Genomic DNA, 18,693 nt, shown 5'->3' with positions numbered 1-18,693 from the left:
GACCCTGACGGATTCAAGGTGGAAAGGGAAAAAAAAAAAAACAGCGGGCTGATGGGTATTTCGAGAAAATCCATAGCCAGTTGACTCCGCGGAACCCATAATTTTAGTAGTGTCGCTCGCGCCTCGACTCAACGGACAATGTCTTGAACCCGCGGCCGAGGACCTAGTCAGTTATTAGCTATGATGCGGCTGGTGATGATTTCGGACAAAGTGAGGTGGCTCGTGCAATAGGAAAGGAGACCCGACGTAACATTATCAAACCGTCGAGCTGTTTCTCCGAATCAGATGGACCCGGTGGGTATTTGAGCGAGAGCGAATGATGCAATCGAGTAAAATGAAGATCGGATACATCCTACGAGATGGACTCTGCTTTGAAGACGGGACTGATGAATGAGCGAAGAAAAAGACCCACGTTGGATAATAATAAGGGTTCTTATTGTACATATGTCTCGGCGCAGACCAGGGGCCAATCTCGGCATCGGCTTCGATATTGTGCTTGTGCTGTCCTCTAAAAATATTGTTGTGCGATGACATCGTCTGCCAAGAATTACACCATTCAGGGCCCTCTTTTTAGATTTACAGTGAATGACTTTGACAGTTTTAGACTCCTTTACTCGGGAACAAAGCGCATCATTTTACTCTCGAGTAACGCACCTGTCAGTTTGTAAGAGGGCTGTGACGTAACGTAGTTTGTTTGTGCTTTGCTCATCATGGACTGAGCCGAGGGGATTTGCACCATCGACTGTTGCACCGACCATTGTTGATCTCTGCTTTGTGCGATGCATATATTGAACCTGTTATTATATACTATACGTGTATCAAGCCTCCACGGGCTTTCAATACCATGGAGTAAAGAGAATAGGGGAATCCTTCCACGAACTAAGTTCATTCATTCTCGCTTGCGCATATTTGCGTATTTTGCTTTAATACTACAAATGTCCCGTGTATGCACTGACGTTTATTTTGATGGCTCAAGTTCCGTGCCCGGGTTGGCCCAGGGCGGGCCCCGATAAAACTGGGGGTGCTAGACAAGCTCCAGTCGGTTCGGTACATGATCAAGTACAGGTACATAGCATGTAGGGGACATGGGACATATCCGACCGGCTACGCGATGGGGCGGTTGTTTCTTCCCCTCAGATCTGGAAAGCCTCTTTTATCCGTTCAGTTAGTAGGTACTACAGACACATACAAACTCGCCTCATCTCACTGTTGCATCACAAACTAGACCCGAGATTCGCCTCGAGAAAGTCTTGGAAATAAAGTGCTGTTTGGACTGTATCACTCACTGGACCTTATAGTTCGTGCGACGCCCAAGATCTTTGTCGGACCCTGAATCCGACATGACTTATTTGTCAGGGCTGTCATCCTTGATCAGCAGGCAAGGTTTGGCCTTTTTAGTTCTTGGTCAGCAGCATAGCACAGTAATTACACTTCCTCCAGTTGGTCGGCCACTCTCGCCTCCTAGTACTTAATCACTTTTGCTGCGAATAGATGAAATCCAATTCCCTCCTTGTTGGTGAGTAGAATTTCTGTATCATGATGTGGTCGACTGTGCCTTTTACTCAACAGCTCGTGACAAACCTGTACCCCGCTATTGGATCGTAAATATGTCATGATTGTCCCCGTCCACTGCTAACTACTATATCTAAATAATCCATTCTGCTATCCTCTCAATTCCATACTACTTACCGTACCTCGTCCACCTTCATCGCCCATCGTCATTGTTCCATATCAGGCCGAGACCGCTCCAACATAGTCCAGATCAAGCCCACTCAAAGTACCTGTACTTTATAATCCGTTCTCGGTATTGCGCATATCCAGACTACCAGGTACCTTAACCTTGTCTAGCTCTCTATCTTATTGTCGACTATACCTCATCCAGCCCACCAAGCTCGTCTCCAGGATTCGCTAGCCATCCACATCCCAACACCACCTCACTAATCATTATCTTTCTGGCTGCTTCTCTCCTCTTTCTTTACTCACTTCCTCTTCTCCTCTGACCGACTGCAACACTGTTTAATCTGTATACAATAATATTATCGTTACCGCCGTTATACCCGCTCGAGTCTCTACCTGCCGTTGTGGCTCCCCGCCCAGTATGGAGCAGGTTCATGGCGTTGATGTCAGCTGGATGACCCATGGTGCTTCCAAAGGCATGTTTCCAAATCGCCACTCGCGCTCAATCGCTTCACCATGAGATGCGCACCGCGCCGTTTGTTGTGATGCGGTAGACCGAGATCCAGAGCTAACACCACAGACAGATAAAACAACTAGAAATTCGCCTCCGACCAAAACTCCCTCAGCTGCTCTCCCACGACAAATTCCAGGCGCAAACTCGAGACCAAAATCACCGGCTTTGGCTCCTACAGATAATGCTTCCGCAGACTCAAACACCTCACATAATGGCCAGGCAACGACACCGAACGGCTCTGCCGCTACTAAACGGATAGCGCGCTCGAATTCCATAGACAAACAACCCCCTCCCGGTACTTCACCCCACCGTCGCAATTCATGGTTCTCCAATATATCCGCCAAATTCTCTTCCTCTGGCACACCACCAACCGCCGGTCCTCCTTCGCCAGCTCCTATACCAGAATCGTCGCCGGCTCCTTCGCAAGATCCTCTCCCACCAAAACTGACACATACGAAAAACGCCGTTCTGCCGCATGCCGCGAAGCCAGAGGGTGATGGTCCTTATATACCTGCCCCACCCAAGAGTGGCCAACCCGGCTTCTTGGGTATGTTCCGCCGGCTCTCGTCTTCCAACGGCGGTGCCCTTACACAAAGTGGAAAGCTTGGCCATGGCCTTGTCGACAGGGTAGTTTTGAATGTTGACCAGAATCGCGAAAGATGCCCTATACAAGAGCTCTCCTGTGCCAAACTAAGAAGGGTTGCGTTCTGTGTAGATGTCGAGATTGCGCCACAACCCAGATATGCTGAAGGCGACTCGCACTTGCCTAGAACAACCGACAAGACACAGAAAAAGAAGTCGACCGAGAAAGGCGAAGGAGAGGCTCTCAAGAACCCAAAGGTTGTCGAAGAGCAGAAAGAAACCAACGGAGAAGTAAAGAAAACAGAGGAGACGCCTCCTCAGGAGCCCCAAAAGGAAGAGATCGAGGCTCCTCAGCAGACTGAAGACACGACAAACGGCAGTGCTACTCCCCTCCCAGAGAAAAAGGAAGAAAATACTAAGAAGAAGGACAAAAAGAAGAAGAGCGAGGAAGAACGCAAGGCCAGAAAAGAAAAGAAGCGGAAACTTGCAGAAGCCAACGGATCTATCCCTATGGAAATTCATTACGACAGTAGTGATGATTCGGACACGACAGGAACGCCTCCTACTACTGCCAAGGCTCCCAATGCTTCTCAGACTGCCAAGCCTCAGACTGCCAAGCCTCAGACGGCACCTACGACGAATCCTGTTCGAGTGTACCGCAGATGTTGTCAGCTACGCGAAACGCCGATTCTTAAGAAGATCACGGAGCAACTCACTGATACAAATAACTATACAGCCTCGACTGGCACAGTCAACAAGCTTGACCTCACTGATTACTGGCTGCAACTGCCGGACCTAGTCACCCTGGGCGACTATCTGGCAATTGTTCCTGTCAGGGAGGTACTATTGGAGAACAGTGGCTTGGGTGATGAGGGCCTGCGAGTTATTCTGGCTGGTCTCCTAGCGGCCAGGCGACCTGCCATAAGACGGCGGAAGCACAAACTTGACGAAGAAGAAGATCAGGGAGGGGTCGTGGAGCGTCTAGTCTTGAAAAACAACAAGATTGGCCCCGACGGATGGAAGTATCTTTCGCTTTTCATCTACCTATGCCGGTCACTCAAATTTCTTGACCTCTCTCAAATCCAATTCCCGCGTCAACCCCAAACCCCAGCAAACGGATCACCAAACAATGGAGTGCAAGTACCCCGAAGTATATCGAACATTTTTTCCAAGGCTTTGGGTGAGCGTCTGGGAGGATCAACGCTCGAGTTGGTCAACCTTGGCCAGGCAGACTTGACCATGGAGCAACTTGGTTCGGTCATTGATGGCTTAATACAATGTGGTGTAAGACGACTTGGTTTGTCGCACAACGAGATCAATGCAGACGGTATGAAACACGTCGTCAGGTTCCTCAGCGAAGGTCATTGCGAGGGTCTAGATTTGGGCGGCAATGATCTCAGCCAACACACTGAAGCTCTGGCTACAGCAATCAACAATGACACAACTTTGTGGGGTCTGGGTATGGCTGGCTGTAACTTAACACCTTCAGCGCTTTGCAAGATATTACCTGTGATGGTCAAGCTACCCAACCTGCGGTTCTTTGATTTGTCACAAAACCCAGCTTTGTTCCAGTCAACCCCCAGTGCTGTCGGTCTGCTCAGGAGGTATGTACTTGATTTATACTGTCAATATTGTCGACACGTGTATACTGACCAAATTTAGATATCTACCCAAAATGAAGGTTCTGAAGCGTATGCATCTGGAAGACGCTGCGATGACACCAGAACAAGCGATTGCAATCGTGGAAGTGCTCCCCGAAGTGCAAACGCTAGCGCACATCAACATCACCAACAATGCCGAGATTGTCAAGCTTGCCGACGCGAGAACGGAAGAAGCACAAGAAGAAGCTTGCGCACTTTACGCATCTCTGCTTGCTGCAGCCCGCGTGTCTAAGAGTCTCATCTGCGTGGATATTGAAGTACCCAGTGAACATTCAGGTGAGATTGTCAAAGCCATGGCCAAGCAAGTTGTTGCCTATTGCTTGCGTAACATGGAGCGACTTCCCGATGCCGACGCTGGCGCGGTCATGGCGTCGACACTTGCCGAGAACAATCTTGAGGCTGGTGATACTAAGCTGCCACTTTATCCTGATGTCCTCGCACATCTTGTCGGACACGACGTGATGGATCAGGACGACAGCGAAGATGACAACAGCTCTGCGCCTGATGAAGACTATGTCATTGGAGGTACTGGCGTGGTCAAGGCACTTGCTTGCTGCTTGAAGAACCGAGGCGACGAGTCAAGAAGACAGTCCGGCGAGTTCATTCGTGACATCGAGAACGGGGCAACAAGTACAGCAGCGACACCGCCAGCGAATCTGTCAACAGGAGGAAAGGCCAAGGATATGTCGAAACACTTGTTGATGGGCGCCCGCAAGATTCGACAACGCCTTCAGCCAGCACTGATCAAGGCGAGGGCCCACTCTGACGATGAGCACAACTTGCGTAGGTTGATCTTCTTAGACGACACTCTACAAGGTATCATCAAACGGTTCGAGGATGAGTATCCAGACACGCGCGAGGATGCGACACCTCCAAGACGTCCACGTGCTGGGACTAAGGGCATCGAGGAACTGCCTACAATTCTACCTCTGGAGGATTCTGCATTGGCTCTGTCAGACAACGAGGACGAGGGCGAAATCCGCGCAGGCAAGCCACTCTCAAGATCCAATTCTATGGCCAAGATATTGGTCGAGGAAGAAGGTCGTATTCTTCGTGCTGGTCATCGGTTCCGTGCTGGTTTCTTCAAACAGGAGCAGATTGATCTGCTTAGCACAATTGACGACATTGGTTCCGACCCTATGCATGTGGGAATGCTTACCGAGATGGCCGAAGATATTGGTGGGGAGCTGTTGGAACTCGTCAAGACGAAGGGTGCTGTAAGGGCTTTCAAGGAAGACAGAGACGTGGCACTCAAATGCATGGCTGCAAGCGACCCCGAGCATTGGGAGCGATTTGTCGACGCTCAGAACAAGTCTCGTGCCAACATTAGCATCCCCCCAGCAGCAAAGCAGGGGGAGGCGGCGGACGAGAGTGCAGTTGCTGATTAAAGTATTATCATTGTTTGGGCGGTTGTGTAGCAGGAGGCTGTCTGGTGATTGTATGGCCATGGTTTGCTGGTCATTGAGAGTAGACGTCTATACATGTTTGAGGTGGAAAGAAGGACATAACTTGCGCATGGAAGGCAGCGCACTCGTTTGATTCCCATATCCTTTTTTTCTTTCTGTTTTGTGCCTTTTTGCTTTGAGCGGGGAGTTATGAATACTACATACAATCTCTCTCTTCTAGGAGAGAACTGGCTACACTCGTTTACCGACTTTTTTGTGGATGAGATGATGAACCGGCGAATCTTTGAACAATAACAAGCATCTCTGTGACAATCGACGTTGCTTTTTGGATAAGGGGCATTCGGTTGCTTGGGTAGCTCGATGAGTGTCCAGTGAGGTTTCTTGGTGAAGCATTAATCTTGTACATCCGGACCACAGATTTTATTAATTTGATTGTTCATCGACATTCGAATTTCCTTTGGACCTATGTAACCTAAGGAGTGGGCATGAAAGGTAGTAGGCAGTGCTAGCTGGGGGTTATACGGCATTGCCGGGATGAGTACAGTACGACATAGGTACAGGAGAGGTTAGCATGGAGATGAGGTGATGCAAGTCATTGGATGTTTCCAGAGACGTGATGATCCTAGTGAATATGATGAGCTGAATCTGAAATGAGATTTTGTTGTTTGTTTCTTTGTCTTTAATTACAAAAAATAAGAAAGCGAAAAAGATGAAGCAGGTCTTCCCAGTTGGTCTATTTGGTCCAAAATCACGATGTTTGGTTGGTCCGTGATTTGTGGCCCTTAATCTGACCTGCAACACGCGCGATCCCGTACTGATGTGACTCTGAAACGTGAGCTATGCCATTTTGGGTAACATGGGGGTCTCGGCGACTTTTTTCCAAGCCTGGGTAGGAGAAGCTAGCAACAAGGCAGGAAGCCTCTTTCCTTATGACATGACTTCCTGCACTTCACCTTGATTAATTAATCTTTCAACCTCCGTGCACGTTTCTTTCTTTTCAAACGTTTCACAGCTAGTAGTCTATTGACTCTTTCTATTCGACAGAGGAGACAATAAATCCACCTTTTATTCCCGTCTCGGACGCACCGTCTGATTTCGATGCTTCTTTTCTGGGTCACATCTGACAAGAGGAGACGGGGAAGCTGAGGCTGAGGCTGAGACTGAGAGGAAGGATTGGGAGACATGGTGATGATGCGCTCTCAACTCAGGACCAAGAGATGAGCCGTGTAAGCCGCGGCGCTTATTCCAGAGGATTCACCTTTCCTCACAGTTGGGCCCATACCCAGAACCGTCATCGTCATTGGACTGTTTGATCTGCATCTTAATACAGGAGTTATATACCGTCCGATACGAAGAGGGTTGGGTTGCTGAGCTGGCAATGCGAGGACAGCAAACAGCCCCAAATCTGAACCCGATCGATTCTATTCTTCCCGAACTCATTGATTATATCTCGCAAGACCTTGTGCTGATCAATATTCGTGCAATTCTTCGCCTGGTCTGTGTCGAAGCAACGAAACAGCCTAAAGCGTGCACGTTAAAGAGTGGATTCATGGTTGATGCTCGCTCCATATCACACGCTCCTGATTCTATTTACGAGCCTGGGCAGCCCAACAAGGGCTTTCTTCTGTAATAAAAGCTAATGTCGAAACAGAAGCACGTCCCCCATCAGCGGATTTCCCGCAGCCATCCCGCTGTCTTGATTGGCTTTAGCTTGCCCGTTTAATTCATGCAAATGCTTGCATAGCATGTACAGGGATCCCTGGGGAGACGGGAGATCCTGGCTCATGAGCCAGGATCCCTCGACATCTGGTGACGAGAAGCCGGGTTATCCTCTCTTATCTCTTTGGTCCACGACTTCCTTCTCATGCTTGTATTTTCCCCCTCTTCTTCACGGTCTTTCTTTTCACCTTGCGCAGCCTGTTGATCGGCTTTGGCGATTCGCTTCTTACACTCATTTACGTTTAACGTTTAGTCTGTCGTTTCCTTCTCATCTTTTACTTGCTCGAGGCGAGCTGCGCTCATCACCGTAGCCATTTTCACTCTTTTTGACCATTACTCACCCATTCAATCTCGAATGTTCTCAGTGACCAACACATCTTATACACTTTGACCATCATTGACCAACGAGTGTTGCATTCGATCTGCCTTGACCCGCGCCCTGGACTCAACTTCGCCACATTGTGTGACAGCCCTTTGAACTTGAACAAACCATACATCATATTCCGTCATCTTATAAGCCATGAGTCCAATAGAAGGACCTCCGTCGACTCGGTCGACTCTCCCATGGGTCTGGGCTAAGCCAGGCTCGGTTATGAATTTCGAAAGGTAAACTGAGCAACTACAGTCATGTCTATTGACGACAGTGAACTAATTCGATACAGTATCTCGGAAGAGCCTGGCTCGTCAACAACCACACGACCCCCGACTGGCCGGACTCGAGGCTTCACTTCTTCTTCAGGACGACAAACCGTCAAATGGCCCTTTCACAGTTTCAGCAATTCTCGATCTTCCATCCCCAACTACGCTCGTCGCCCTTCCAACTCACGGTCTATCCCGCAAAGTTCAGGGTCATTTCCTCGCCGTGCTGCCGGCAGCATCAGCCGTTCTGTATCTAGCTTCCTCGGCAGCGACATCATTCCCGATTATGTGATCAACTTCATGCGGGGCGAGACGCCCGAGACTCTCGCTCAAAGGCATCGTATTCCAGATAGCCCTGAGCCGGGTCAGTTTCATCGCACCCAGCCATCTCAGCTCGATTTCTCGCCGGAGAACTCGAGACCAGGTACTCCAAGAGCCGAGCAGGAGAAGATGCTCGTGGAAGAACGACCAGTACGGAATAGGTCTCTCATGACAGGATGGAGGGCTGGAGTTGCTACAAACATGGTTCTAGCCTTTTTCGTTCTTGTGGCTTCTGTAACTTGCCTCGCCCTGGCCTCCGCCAAGGGGCATATGGCGACCTGGGAGTCGACGTTGATGCAAGGCAACTCGGCCACAGTTGAGGGCATTTCTCGGGGGATTATGGCAGCCGTCAACATCCTTGCTATTGTTCTTATTGCCGGAGCCAACTACGTCGTTCAAATTCTCAACAGCCCGACCCGCGCCGAGTTAGACAACGCCCATCAGAACTTTGAGTGGCTCGACATCGGAATTCCTTCGTTGCGAAACTTGTCACTCATTTCCTCAACCAGGGCTACGCTATCCGGAATCATGATGGCGTTTGCCCTTGCCTCCCAAGTAATGTAAGCGAGGAATCATACGCAGACTAACACGAAAGTCATCGCTGACATTTTTCAGATATAATGCCATAATTATTACAACCGAACAGTCCGACAAGTCCAAATCATCGCTCAATGTCAACGGGCCTCTGCTAGCTGCCATCACACTCGTTAACCTTGTTCTCATCTTCACCTACGCTATTGCCATTGCTTTGGCTCTTACTCGACAATCTTTCAACCCGCTGGTTACGCTTGGCGATGCACTTACCTCATTCCTTGCGGACCCCGACTACAGCACTCAGGATTCGTGCCTCATCACTAAGGAGGAGGTTAAGAAAGGATTGTGGGGTGACCGAGAGGGCAAATACTGGTATTCACAGTCCAGCTACTGGTATAATATCCCTTCACCTAGCCGATGGACTGTCTGGATTTTGACGTGGATTACGCCTGTGGGCTTGACAGCGGCTGCCCTGGCCCTGGGAGCTATGGACGACCCAAAGAAGGCGTTCTCGACGTTTGGCAAGGCGACAGTGGTATACGAGCTACCGACAGGAATGTCACGGCCTGGCCTGGCTATCGTCGCTGCGCTGCCTCAGCTTCTTTTGGGTATTCTTTACCTCTCAAGCAACGCGCTGCTGACATTGTTTTACCTGTCTCACGAGTTCTCGCAGTTCTCGTCAGACCTTTTGTCTTTCCGTGTATCTTCCGGTGAACCTCTGGGTGCACAGACAACTTCTCTTTACCTTACCCTGCCTCGACCCGTGTCCTGGATGCTCTTCTTCCTGATTACAGCCATGGCTTTTCTTCTAAGCCAGGGTGTTCTGCTCGTGTCTGTGGACGGTAGTCAAGGTTCGACTACAGGCATTGGGTTCAGCTCGCTGCCATTGCTTATACTCCTTGTGCTGCTTCTGGCACTGGCATCTGGCGTTGCCACCCTATCTCTCCGAAAGGTGGATCCCCGGGGTACCGTAGAGAGCGGAGCCCCGGCCGGCAACCCACTCACTTTGGTGGGTGGAACATGCTCGGCAGTCTTGAGCGCACGATGCCATCGCGTGCCGAGAGAGAACGGCGTTGAAACGCTTCAGGTTCGATGGGGTGTTGTGCGAGAAGGCGTGGGGATGAATGCAGGACACGCAACCTTTTCTGGACGTCCTGTGGGAGATATCATGGTTGGAAGATCTTATGCATGAGTTAATTTGATTTGGAGGTGTTGGATTATACGTTTGCTAATGTCTATATGGATGATATACCTGGCGTCTGTCTATTGGGAAAGCTTTTAATGAGAAAAGTTCAAGTAGCAAAACATTCAAATTCTTGCCGCTGTTTATTGCCTGGAAGCTGGAACTCTGTCTTATATCGATGTGATTGTTGTAACTTGACCTAGAGGCTCACATTGAAATGCCCAACAGAAATGTTGATCGTTTCAGATCTCGTGATACATATGAAGTGACTAGTCGCTTCACTGGAGATTGACGATCGCCAGCCTAGATAATCAAAGACGGGTCGTGGGCTCATCAAGGTCAATAACGAACACGAAACCAATCTTTTAGAGGTTGACTTGGAAGCGATGAGGAAAAACGGTGTAGGATGGTGTCAGCAACAGTCGATTTGAGCCAACCCCCACACAGTTAGTTATCTTAGTAGTCCGGTCTTGCGAATGATGAATTATTGGTAATGGTTGACTGTAGCAGTATATTACCAACCATTGCTTACCTACATTATAACCAAGAAACATCAACAAGGAAGGAGGTGCTCCAGATTCATCTCGACTTTGACAAGAAACAAAAACTCGTTTGTTCTCGACCCTGCTGGAACAAAGTCTAAAAGCTGGAAGAAAAAGGGTTCGGTTGGACAGGGATAATTACAAGCCACAGTTGAAACAGCCTAGACTAACAGCTAAAATTCGTTAAGTATGCGTTGGTCATACGATTCAGTGCCACATCAGCCCAAAGGTCGGGCGTTTCTTACAATTAGGTGGCTCATGATTGGTCAGGCAGCACGTTTCCTTCCCATTCGGGATCTCCTGCCTGCCCTGCCTGCTTTTTAGGTCGCTTCGGTTCGGAAAACCACTTTTGAGTTGGCGGGCAGGTGCGTCTGTGTCCCTCCAGTAAGGTCAGGCAGGTACGGAGTACCTACCTCCCCTTTGTTAGGTCTCTGCTGAAGAGTCTCCACAACCTAAGGGTACTTGCGGTAAAGTTGGAGCATTGCAGACAAGGCAGGTTTAATCCAGGTACCAACGAATAAGTCAAGACAGGAAGAACCTCCTTTTGAAGTGAACCAACCTTATTAGAGGTACTTAAACACAAGCTCTTCTCATTTGGTAACTTTCCTTCCCTTTTCTTTGACTTTGACTTTGCATAATCTAATAAATAGCATCTCACCCCTCGCACTCACCACTTATTCACACATCCACCTACAAACCACACTCACACCTCTCTGGTCAACTGCTCGACTACACCACTCATACTCACACTCAAGTCTTCGCATTCCGACTTGCAATACCGTCAAAATGACTTACACAATGACCGCCCACCTCTGCAAGCAACTCTACGCTTCATGGCGCCAGACTCGACAGCCTTCTCCCGAACTGGCCCTCCCAAACCAGGCTCCCTCATCTCTGATGCGCCCTGCCTCTCGATCTCCTTCACCTCCCGCTCAACGCTCTGAGCGACGCCCATCGAATGCTTCAGACTCAGACTGGGCCCCAAACAGACGACACTAAACAAGAAGACTCGCGAACAATTGTTTTCTTACTCACGACTTATGAGATGAGTCGACTTACTGCATTTGGGACACGGCATCTGGCGCATATAACTTGTTTACACCCGACGGAGTTCTCCCTTTACACCATACACGGTCTACGACTTTCTCAAAGACGCCAGCATCTACCTTCTGAAAACGTTTCCCAATAATAATCTCGCACCCTGCAAAGCCCCAACAAATCAACTACCAAAGGACCGTCCTCAGACGAGATGCAGCAAAAACAGCCCAGAAAGGGTGGGTCCCGGTCGTGACCTTCCGGGACCGCAAAGTGTCAATCACGGCATTTCGTGCCAGAATGGCACAATGCAGGCACATGTACAGAGTACTTGCGTAATGCTGTACGACTTGTACCTTCGGTTTGCCTGGTATGCGGTTTTGTTATTTCCTTTGGATCTCCAGGCAACGAGAATTCCGGCTGCAGACGGGCGAGGGCGAAGCTTTGTTCAGAAGCAAATGTTGTCTTTCTTCCTTTTATTTGTTGTCTTAATTGTCCAGTGGTTGGAAGAAACAACCTCCTTTCCCTTACATAGATACCCGGAATGAAATCCATACCTCGAACCTCATTCTACTTTATCAAATATGCCTTGTCAAGGACCTTCAAATCTCATTCTTTGACCCCTGACAACACATGACTCAAATCGGAAAACAGTGGCATGACCATCTGCCCACACCGCATGCCCCCTGTAGTCGGGGCCCGCCGCTAGTTGCCTTACTTTGCGGGGTGTTGACATGGAGACAACTGTGGCTGATGAATCTTACTACAAGACCAACAACAGATTTAGAAGATGCGAGTTCTTCTTCTTCTCTTTCAGGAAAACCCAGCAATGTTACGACTTTACCAGCTTGCAAATCTTTTTATGGTCCATATCTATGAAGCTCTTCTTAGGACCTTGTGAGTCCTTTAAACTCAATCAAGCCCATGATGCGATGCTTCAAGACAGCGTATAAGTGCATGAAACAGACCTCAGTCAAGTCTCAGGGCAAGGGACACAATTGAAAGCCTGGGTCTTTACCCCAGACTTCAGCCCTGAGTTGCACCATGAAGTAGGAAAGCCAAAATGTTACTTTCCCTCGGGTCGGATCGGCTTTCTAAAATCGTACTGTCCATACCATAGCCTCTTCCGAACCGAGCTATTGAAGCTTACACAACACGTCAGACAGCTTCCTTGCTTGCTTCGCTCAGCGTCTATTAATAGCACTGACGTATCTAAACTCCAGCCAACTTACACAGTCACAAAGTCGAATCATAAAAACGGATGTTGCGGCCAGTATTGTGATGAATTGCTCACTACAGATTTACCAGATATAAACAAAACCGTTGTTATGTGTTACTGTCCAGTCGCTTCCGATGTCGCTTTTTTCGTTTCCGTCGTTTCGTTTCTCATCAGCCCGAGTTAAAATCCTATGTTCCTCCCACTCTTGCTCATCTTGTCTTTGTCCAACGATAGTGAATATGCTCTCCTTTGCACTCATACAAATCCCTCCACGGCCAATTCAATGGCCATATCTAGGCGTCTGCGAAGGCTATTTATCCATCTTCTACATGCCCTCCGTAATGTTGAATATACTATCCGCCGCCTCCGCCTCTAACGGCGGCTATGCCGCTTGCATCGCTCCCGTTTGCTGGGCCGACATCTCTACATCGCCGACGCAGCCATAGTGTCGATGGTTGGCTTGGATGATCGTGCCGCCTGTTCTTCCTCTCCGCTGCCATCCGGCGAATCTTGTAGCGCCACGTTGCCCTGGATACGTCGCTTGGCAGTTCTCTTCTCGGCTTCCGTGATGTTCTCTGCATTCTTTCGCATGTCAGGAGTCCACTGCGGCTCACTAGGCGTGTGGCCAACAGACATGCCTACTCGGACCTGTTTGATGCGTTAGCTACTGACTACTTCGCCTCATACTCTATTTATGGCTTACCAGAGTTTCAAGTGCATCGTGGCCATTGTCCACAAGATCATCATCAAAGACCATTCTTCCAGGCTCAAACAGGAGCAAGATGGTGCTGCCACCGAACTTGAAGTATCCAAGCTCCTCTGCACGTTGAACCTTGTCGCCCTCGTTGCGGGTGATAACAGTGCTGCCCACCATCATAGCACCCACGCAGATGACCATGACACGGCCATGAGCCTCGCTGTCAATGGGCACAAGAACTCTCACGTTCTCTCCGTACACATCCAGAGCTGATCGAATGGCCATAGGGTTGACTGTGTAGTACTCGCCCTCGATCGTCTTGGGCTTGCCCATGACACCATCGACAGGGATATGGAAGCGGTGGTAGTCCTGTGGAGCCAGTCGGAAGATACCCAACGCTCCACCTTCAAACCGGGATACGTCTTCGGGATAGGCGTCTCCCAAAAGTCTCTTCATGTTGAACTCGCGACCCTTGACCCAAATCTTAGTAGCGGTTGAGATGGAGTTGAAAACAACACTGCGGCAATCGGCTGGTGACACGATGATATGAGGGTTATGAGGTGCTGAGCAAGGACGAGCATCGGGCTTCAGAGCACGGTAGAAGAACTCATTGAAGTTGTTGAACTCTTCTAGTGGCAGTAGAACCTCTGACATGTCGAGACCATGGAAAGCGATGAACTTCTCGATCTCATCCTTGGACGCGGGGTCATCAAACTTCTTGCCTTGCTTGACGCTGAGGTTCTTAAGCAGCTTTCGGACTGGTTGTTGTGTTAGCGTTCGTCCTAAAGTTGCCTTTCAACGCCTAATGTTCTGTACTTACTTCGCTTGTTCTCCATATCTCGAGATTTGAGACCCTTGTAGAGAAGACGGATTCCTAATCTGACATAGACACTCATCTTCTCCTCGTTAATCTGTCCTGTGAGACGATCTTGGACAAGGATATTGGCCGAGTTGGCACCCAGCTTGTATCCACCGTAAGAGATCTTGGTGATAACCTTAGAATACCACTTTCGCTGAGCCTGGCTGGCAGTTACGAATCCGCCCACTAGGACACTGTTGACCTGTCTCCAATCTTGGCTGGCACAAGTCGCGATATGGGTGATGATGTCCGCATCCTTGCGCTTGTTGAGTCGTGGTTGATGGCAGATAGGGCATTCTCGGATCTCGACTACATGTTCCTCACCACGATCGTCACCACTGTCGGACTTGTCTAGGGGATCACCCTCTTCATCTGCAGGTGTCTTCAACGTGGGGACGTTTGAAATTGGTGTTTGGGTTCCTGAGGTTGCGCTCAGGTCCAGAACGCTAGGGTTTTCCGAGCCACCATTGCTGTTATTGTTACCTGGATGAGATACGTGGAGGAGGTTCTTCATGTCCGGTACAAGATGCTTCAGTTTGTCCCCCACAGTGGCTGAAGATCGTCTCTTGCCCTGCAATTGGTCTTCCAAACAAATGACAACTTCGTCCATGGTAAGCTCCCAATTCTCCTCATTGTCGGCATCCCGGTGGGGGAATCTCGAAAAGAAGGTGTCGATAGTGGCCTCAGTAAGTGTGGAGCCCAAAGCCTCAAGCATTGTTGTGAGTTCAATTCTGCTGATTCGGCCGCTTTCATCAGCATCGTATTGCCGAAGCATGGCCCGCCAGAATTGTTGTCGGAGAGCATCGTATGGCATGTACTTGGCGCGCAGGTACAGAATAGGGTTGTGCTTCTTCTCCCACTTTTCAAGGTCCTTCAGTTTGAGGGGCACTGTGTATTCGTGGAAGTCGGAATCTCCGCCATCCTGAGCGGTTGAATCCGGATCAGCACCTGTGTTGGCAAGGGCATCCGCTGGCGCCAACATGTTGGGGTTTGATGTGGGTGCCGAAGCAGGAACTGCGGTTGTTGTGCTGCCGCTGGACGCGTGCTTGCTCAGTGGTGGGCGGATCATCTTGCTGATGCTTGAAGAAGAGTTGGAGCGCGACATGGCGAGCTTCTTGAATCGTGATCGGGAAGGAAGCGCTTCGGCCTGCGCAGGCACCTTGAGGTCGTACAGTCCAGTTTCAGGGTTGGCTTTGGGGGATCGCTCAAGCAATTCATGGAGCGGAAGATTGCAGGAAGCAATGAAGTCGTTTCCTGAGTACTTGTCATGGTCGATAACGGTGAATGAGAATGAGTATTTCTGCTCATGGCTCTGAATCTGGAACAACATCTTCTCGTTGAAGACGGGGTTGAGGTTGTGACGAATGCGACGAGTGCGGTATGTCTTCTTGCCGAGGGACGCGACAACAAATGGATCCATGTCGAAGCTTGTGCGTGTAAGATTGGATTCAGGAGGTAAGTCTGTAATCTTGACTACTTCAAGGTAGATGACGCCGACCGTGTCGAAACCGTTGCTGGCAAATGCGTAAGGATTGTTGCGTCTCCTCTTCTTCAGTCCTCGGATTCGAAGTCGGCGCTTGCGCTTGGTGGGATCTTGGTCTTGATCGTCTCCCGAGTCCGAGTCACTTGAATCAGAATCATCCTCGTCGAATTCGTCATCGTCACTGGGACTGTCTTGGGGATTAGCGGCGGACTGGGGAGCCGCATTGGGACCCAGGTTAGGCGTCATCGAGGGCGTAACATTACGAGACCCAGCGGGAGCGGCGCCTACAAGGGTTTGGAACTTTTCAAGGATCTCCTGTGCTGTGGCCGATGGGTTTGTCGAGTCGAAGAGGGAAAACTGCAGCTGGACTTCTCCGGAGACAACGCTTGTCTTTTTACCGGGACGCTTGCTCTTGAGACGATACCAGGTCGGCTGCTGTTCCACCTTGCCGTTGTTGAAGATCTCTTCAAGAGCGAGATCGAATTCGCCCATGTAGTCTTTTCCGAATCGATCCTTGTCCCAGCAAATAACACTTAGGAGAAGGTTTTGGACGGAAGTGAGAGGGATTTCTTCGGAAACGTTCCATTCTGGATTGAGTGTCTTGGGGACATCGTTGGTTACGATTCGTGATTCGCCGGTGGAAACGATGATGTACTGAGGAGGCTACTGTCAGCATTTCTCGTGAAACATTTTGCGAGAATGACGTTGAAGAGGAGCTTACAGGATCGGATGTGCCGCTGCGATCTTTGGCCGCAAGGTCTTTTCCCTAGTGGAGAGTTAGTAATTGTTCCTAATTTGAGTTTGTTCTGAAATCGGCTCTGTGTCCTGGCCAATGTATGGCATTCTCGACTGGCAACGAAGCAACGATGCAACAGAGCCAGCCAGACAAGGAAGAATTGGGTTGGGGCTCGCGTATCGCGGCGGCGGCATGGCATAAGCACAATTACATACTCTTATAATCCAAACTCTCAAAGCCAGGCCATTTCCGGCATCCCTGGAAGGGCTCGTGCTGTCATTCTTTGATCTCATGGGGGGACTGTTGCTGCGATTCTTTTTGGAGTTTCCGTTGGTGACGGAGATTGTTGCGGAGGAAGAGGAGGAAGATCGAGAGACGGATTTGAGTCTTGTTGGGATGATGCGCACCATGACGGCAGAAAAGGCCTTGGCTAGGCCTGCAGCGTACAGTAGTGGGTGGACAGCTGGAGCTCAGGCAATAGATCGATCGACCGCGGGGTTACTGCGCTGGTGGCCCTGAAAGCAACCCCCGTCGGACTTGCAGGTGGGTGGGTGGGTGTGGTGTCTCAGGCTCGGCCTCAGCTCAGGCTGATTTCCTTTCCAGGTGATGACGTTCACCAAGTGCCCTGTAACCTGTTGCAGAGATGTAGGTAGTACCAAGGGTCGAATGATGGGATTGGTGCGAGGTGACGTAGCAAACAAGGCAAGGCCAGGTACAGATAATAAATAAATAATATCTGAGAGTCCGTCCAGTTAAAGTTTCTATCTTGGGGAATATGCAAGAATATTCCCTCAGCAACAAACTCAGGCTCAAGGTTTTTTTGTCGCTCGTGTTTGTCCTGGTTCGAACCGGGCTTATTATTCGCGTCGTCTTATTCGTTACGGGAAAAGCGTAATCCAGCTCTAGATTGTTCGCATGGATGAAACTCCTTTTTCGGCCCCCTTTTCAATGCGGCTGTATAAGTGGACGTGTCGTACTCGTGGTCCCTTGGGTTCAATATTGAATTGCGACGTGCGCCTTTGCTCGCAATTTTGTTTTCCTTCCGTCCCGATGATAGATTGTGATTGCACTGCCCGTATCGAACCGAATCGAACCGTATACCAAATTGGTTTGCTCCTTTGACGAGTGACGAAAGGCCGAGCCACGGCCAAGCCTCGTTATCGATGTCAGCGCGCGTGGGTGGGACAAGGAACGCGCAAAGTTCCTAGACGGAGCTGACACAAGTCGTCGTCGAAAGTATAATGGTCGATCGCTTGGGTAGTCAAAGATGAAGGACGTGTTGACTATGCAGGTGTCGGCAGTGGCAAGATCGAGCTCGTTCGCAAGAGAAAAGAAGTATAAGAAGGTAGTAACAGAATTACGATCCAAATTAAATTCAACTCGGTTATAGGCGAGACGAGACGAGACAAGAGGTTGAATTAAACAAAAATGGGGGGTCCAGAGACTCAGGAGTAACCATGATACTAATTTGAGTAACAGGTTATGGAGTAAACAGATGGGTTAATCTCGTTCTCTTATGTCTCGCATAATGATAATAAGACCTTGGGTTAAGTAAGGCAGAGAAACCAAGGAGAAAAAGAAACAAGACGGAACGGCAAGAGCAAAAAGGAAACCTCCCTTGTTTTATTCAGATAAGACAAGGTGGTAAGATAGTAGGTACCAACATTTATTTATTATTAGGTAGACAGGGCAGGTACAATACGTAAAGATACATACAACAATCTTACTCCCAATTTCCGACATGGCTCATGTTCCTTCGTGCTTCTGCCTTTTGCCTTTGCCTCTGCTTCAGCCCAACCCAGGCCAGACCAGGCCAGACTAACTTAGAGCCCGTGAATAGCTTGTTGGGGCGTATCTTCCCGTGCCGATTTGGCCGTGACTGACTA

The 18,693-nt window shown here is 49.5% G+C and overlaps 6 protein-coding genes across 6 annotated transcripts, besides 1 other annotated feature; 3 read left to right on the top strand and 3 right to left on the bottom strand.

Moving 5' to 3' along the window:
- Positions 1 to 556: 556 nt before the first annotated feature.
- Positions 557 to 758, bottom strand: FPSE_03910 (uncharacterized protein; the record flags this gene model as incomplete). Its single annotated transcript, XM_009257028.1, has 2 exons — positions 557 to 566; positions 655 to 758. The coding sequence occupies 2 exons, from the start codon at positions 756 to 758 to the stop codon at positions 557 to 559; spliced, it is 114 nt and encodes a 37-aa protein (XP_009255303.1).
- A 1,435-nt stretch (positions 759 to 2,193) lies between these two features.
- On the top strand, positions 2,194 to 5,822 carry FPSE_03909 (uncharacterized protein; the record flags this gene model as incomplete). Its single annotated transcript, XM_009257027.1, has 3 exons — positions 2,194 to 2,212; positions 2,262 to 4,377; positions 4,436 to 5,822. 3 exons carry the CDS (start codon positions 2,194 to 2,196, stop codon positions 5,820 to 5,822), a joined length of 3,522 nt encoding a protein of 1,173 aa, XP_009255302.1.
- Positions 3,171 to 3,255: a repeat region.
- A 980-nt stretch (positions 5,823 to 6,802) lies between the features above and the next one.
- FPSE_03908 (uncharacterized protein) lies at positions 6,803 to 7,024 on the bottom strand (the record flags this gene model as incomplete). Its single annotated transcript, XM_009257026.1, has 2 exons — positions 6,803 to 6,833; positions 6,927 to 7,024. The coding sequence occupies 2 exons, from the start codon at positions 7,022 to 7,024 to the stop codon at positions 6,803 to 6,805; spliced, it is 129 nt and encodes a 42-aa protein (XP_009255301.1).
- Positions 7,025 to 8,079: 1,055 nt separating this feature from the next.
- FPSE_03907 (uncharacterized protein) lies at positions 8,080 to 10,245 on the top strand (the record flags this gene model as incomplete). Its single annotated transcript, XM_009257025.1, has 3 exons — positions 8,080 to 8,165; positions 8,222 to 9,079; positions 9,135 to 10,245. The coding sequence occupies 3 exons, from the start codon at positions 8,080 to 8,082 to the stop codon at positions 10,243 to 10,245; spliced, it is 2,055 nt and encodes a 684-aa protein (XP_009255300.1).
- A 1,319-nt stretch (positions 10,246 to 11,564) lies between these two features.
- On the top strand, positions 11,565 to 11,777 carry FPSE_03906 (uncharacterized protein; the record flags this gene model as incomplete). The annotated part of the gene is made up of 1 exon (XM_009257024.1): positions 11,565 to 11,777. One exon carries the CDS (start codon positions 11,565 to 11,567, stop codon positions 11,775 to 11,777), a length of 213 nt encoding a protein of 70 aa, XP_009255299.1.
- A 1,678-nt stretch (positions 11,778 to 13,455) lies between these two features.
- Positions 13,456 to 17,217, bottom strand: FPSE_03905 (uncharacterized protein; the record flags this gene model as incomplete). Its single annotated transcript, XM_009257023.1, has 5 exons — positions 13,456 to 13,680; positions 13,736 to 14,487; positions 14,550 to 16,725; positions 16,793 to 16,837; positions 17,023 to 17,217. 5 exons carry the CDS (start codon positions 17,215 to 17,217, stop codon positions 13,456 to 13,458), a joined length of 3,393 nt encoding a protein of 1,130 aa, XP_009255298.1.
- Between the last annotated feature and the right edge of the window lie 1,476 nt (positions 17,218 to 18,693).

This window comes from Fusarium pseudograminearum, chromosome 1, assembly GCF_000303195.2.
Source record: "Fusarium pseudograminearum CS3096 chromosome 1, whole genome shotgun sequence".
Taxonomy (NCBI): domain Eukaryota; kingdom Fungi; phylum Ascomycota; class Sordariomycetes; order Hypocreales; family Nectriaceae; genus Fusarium; species Fusarium pseudograminearum.
Note: the sequence above shows the minus strand (reverse complement) of the source record. Positions and strands in the feature narration are given on the sequence as shown.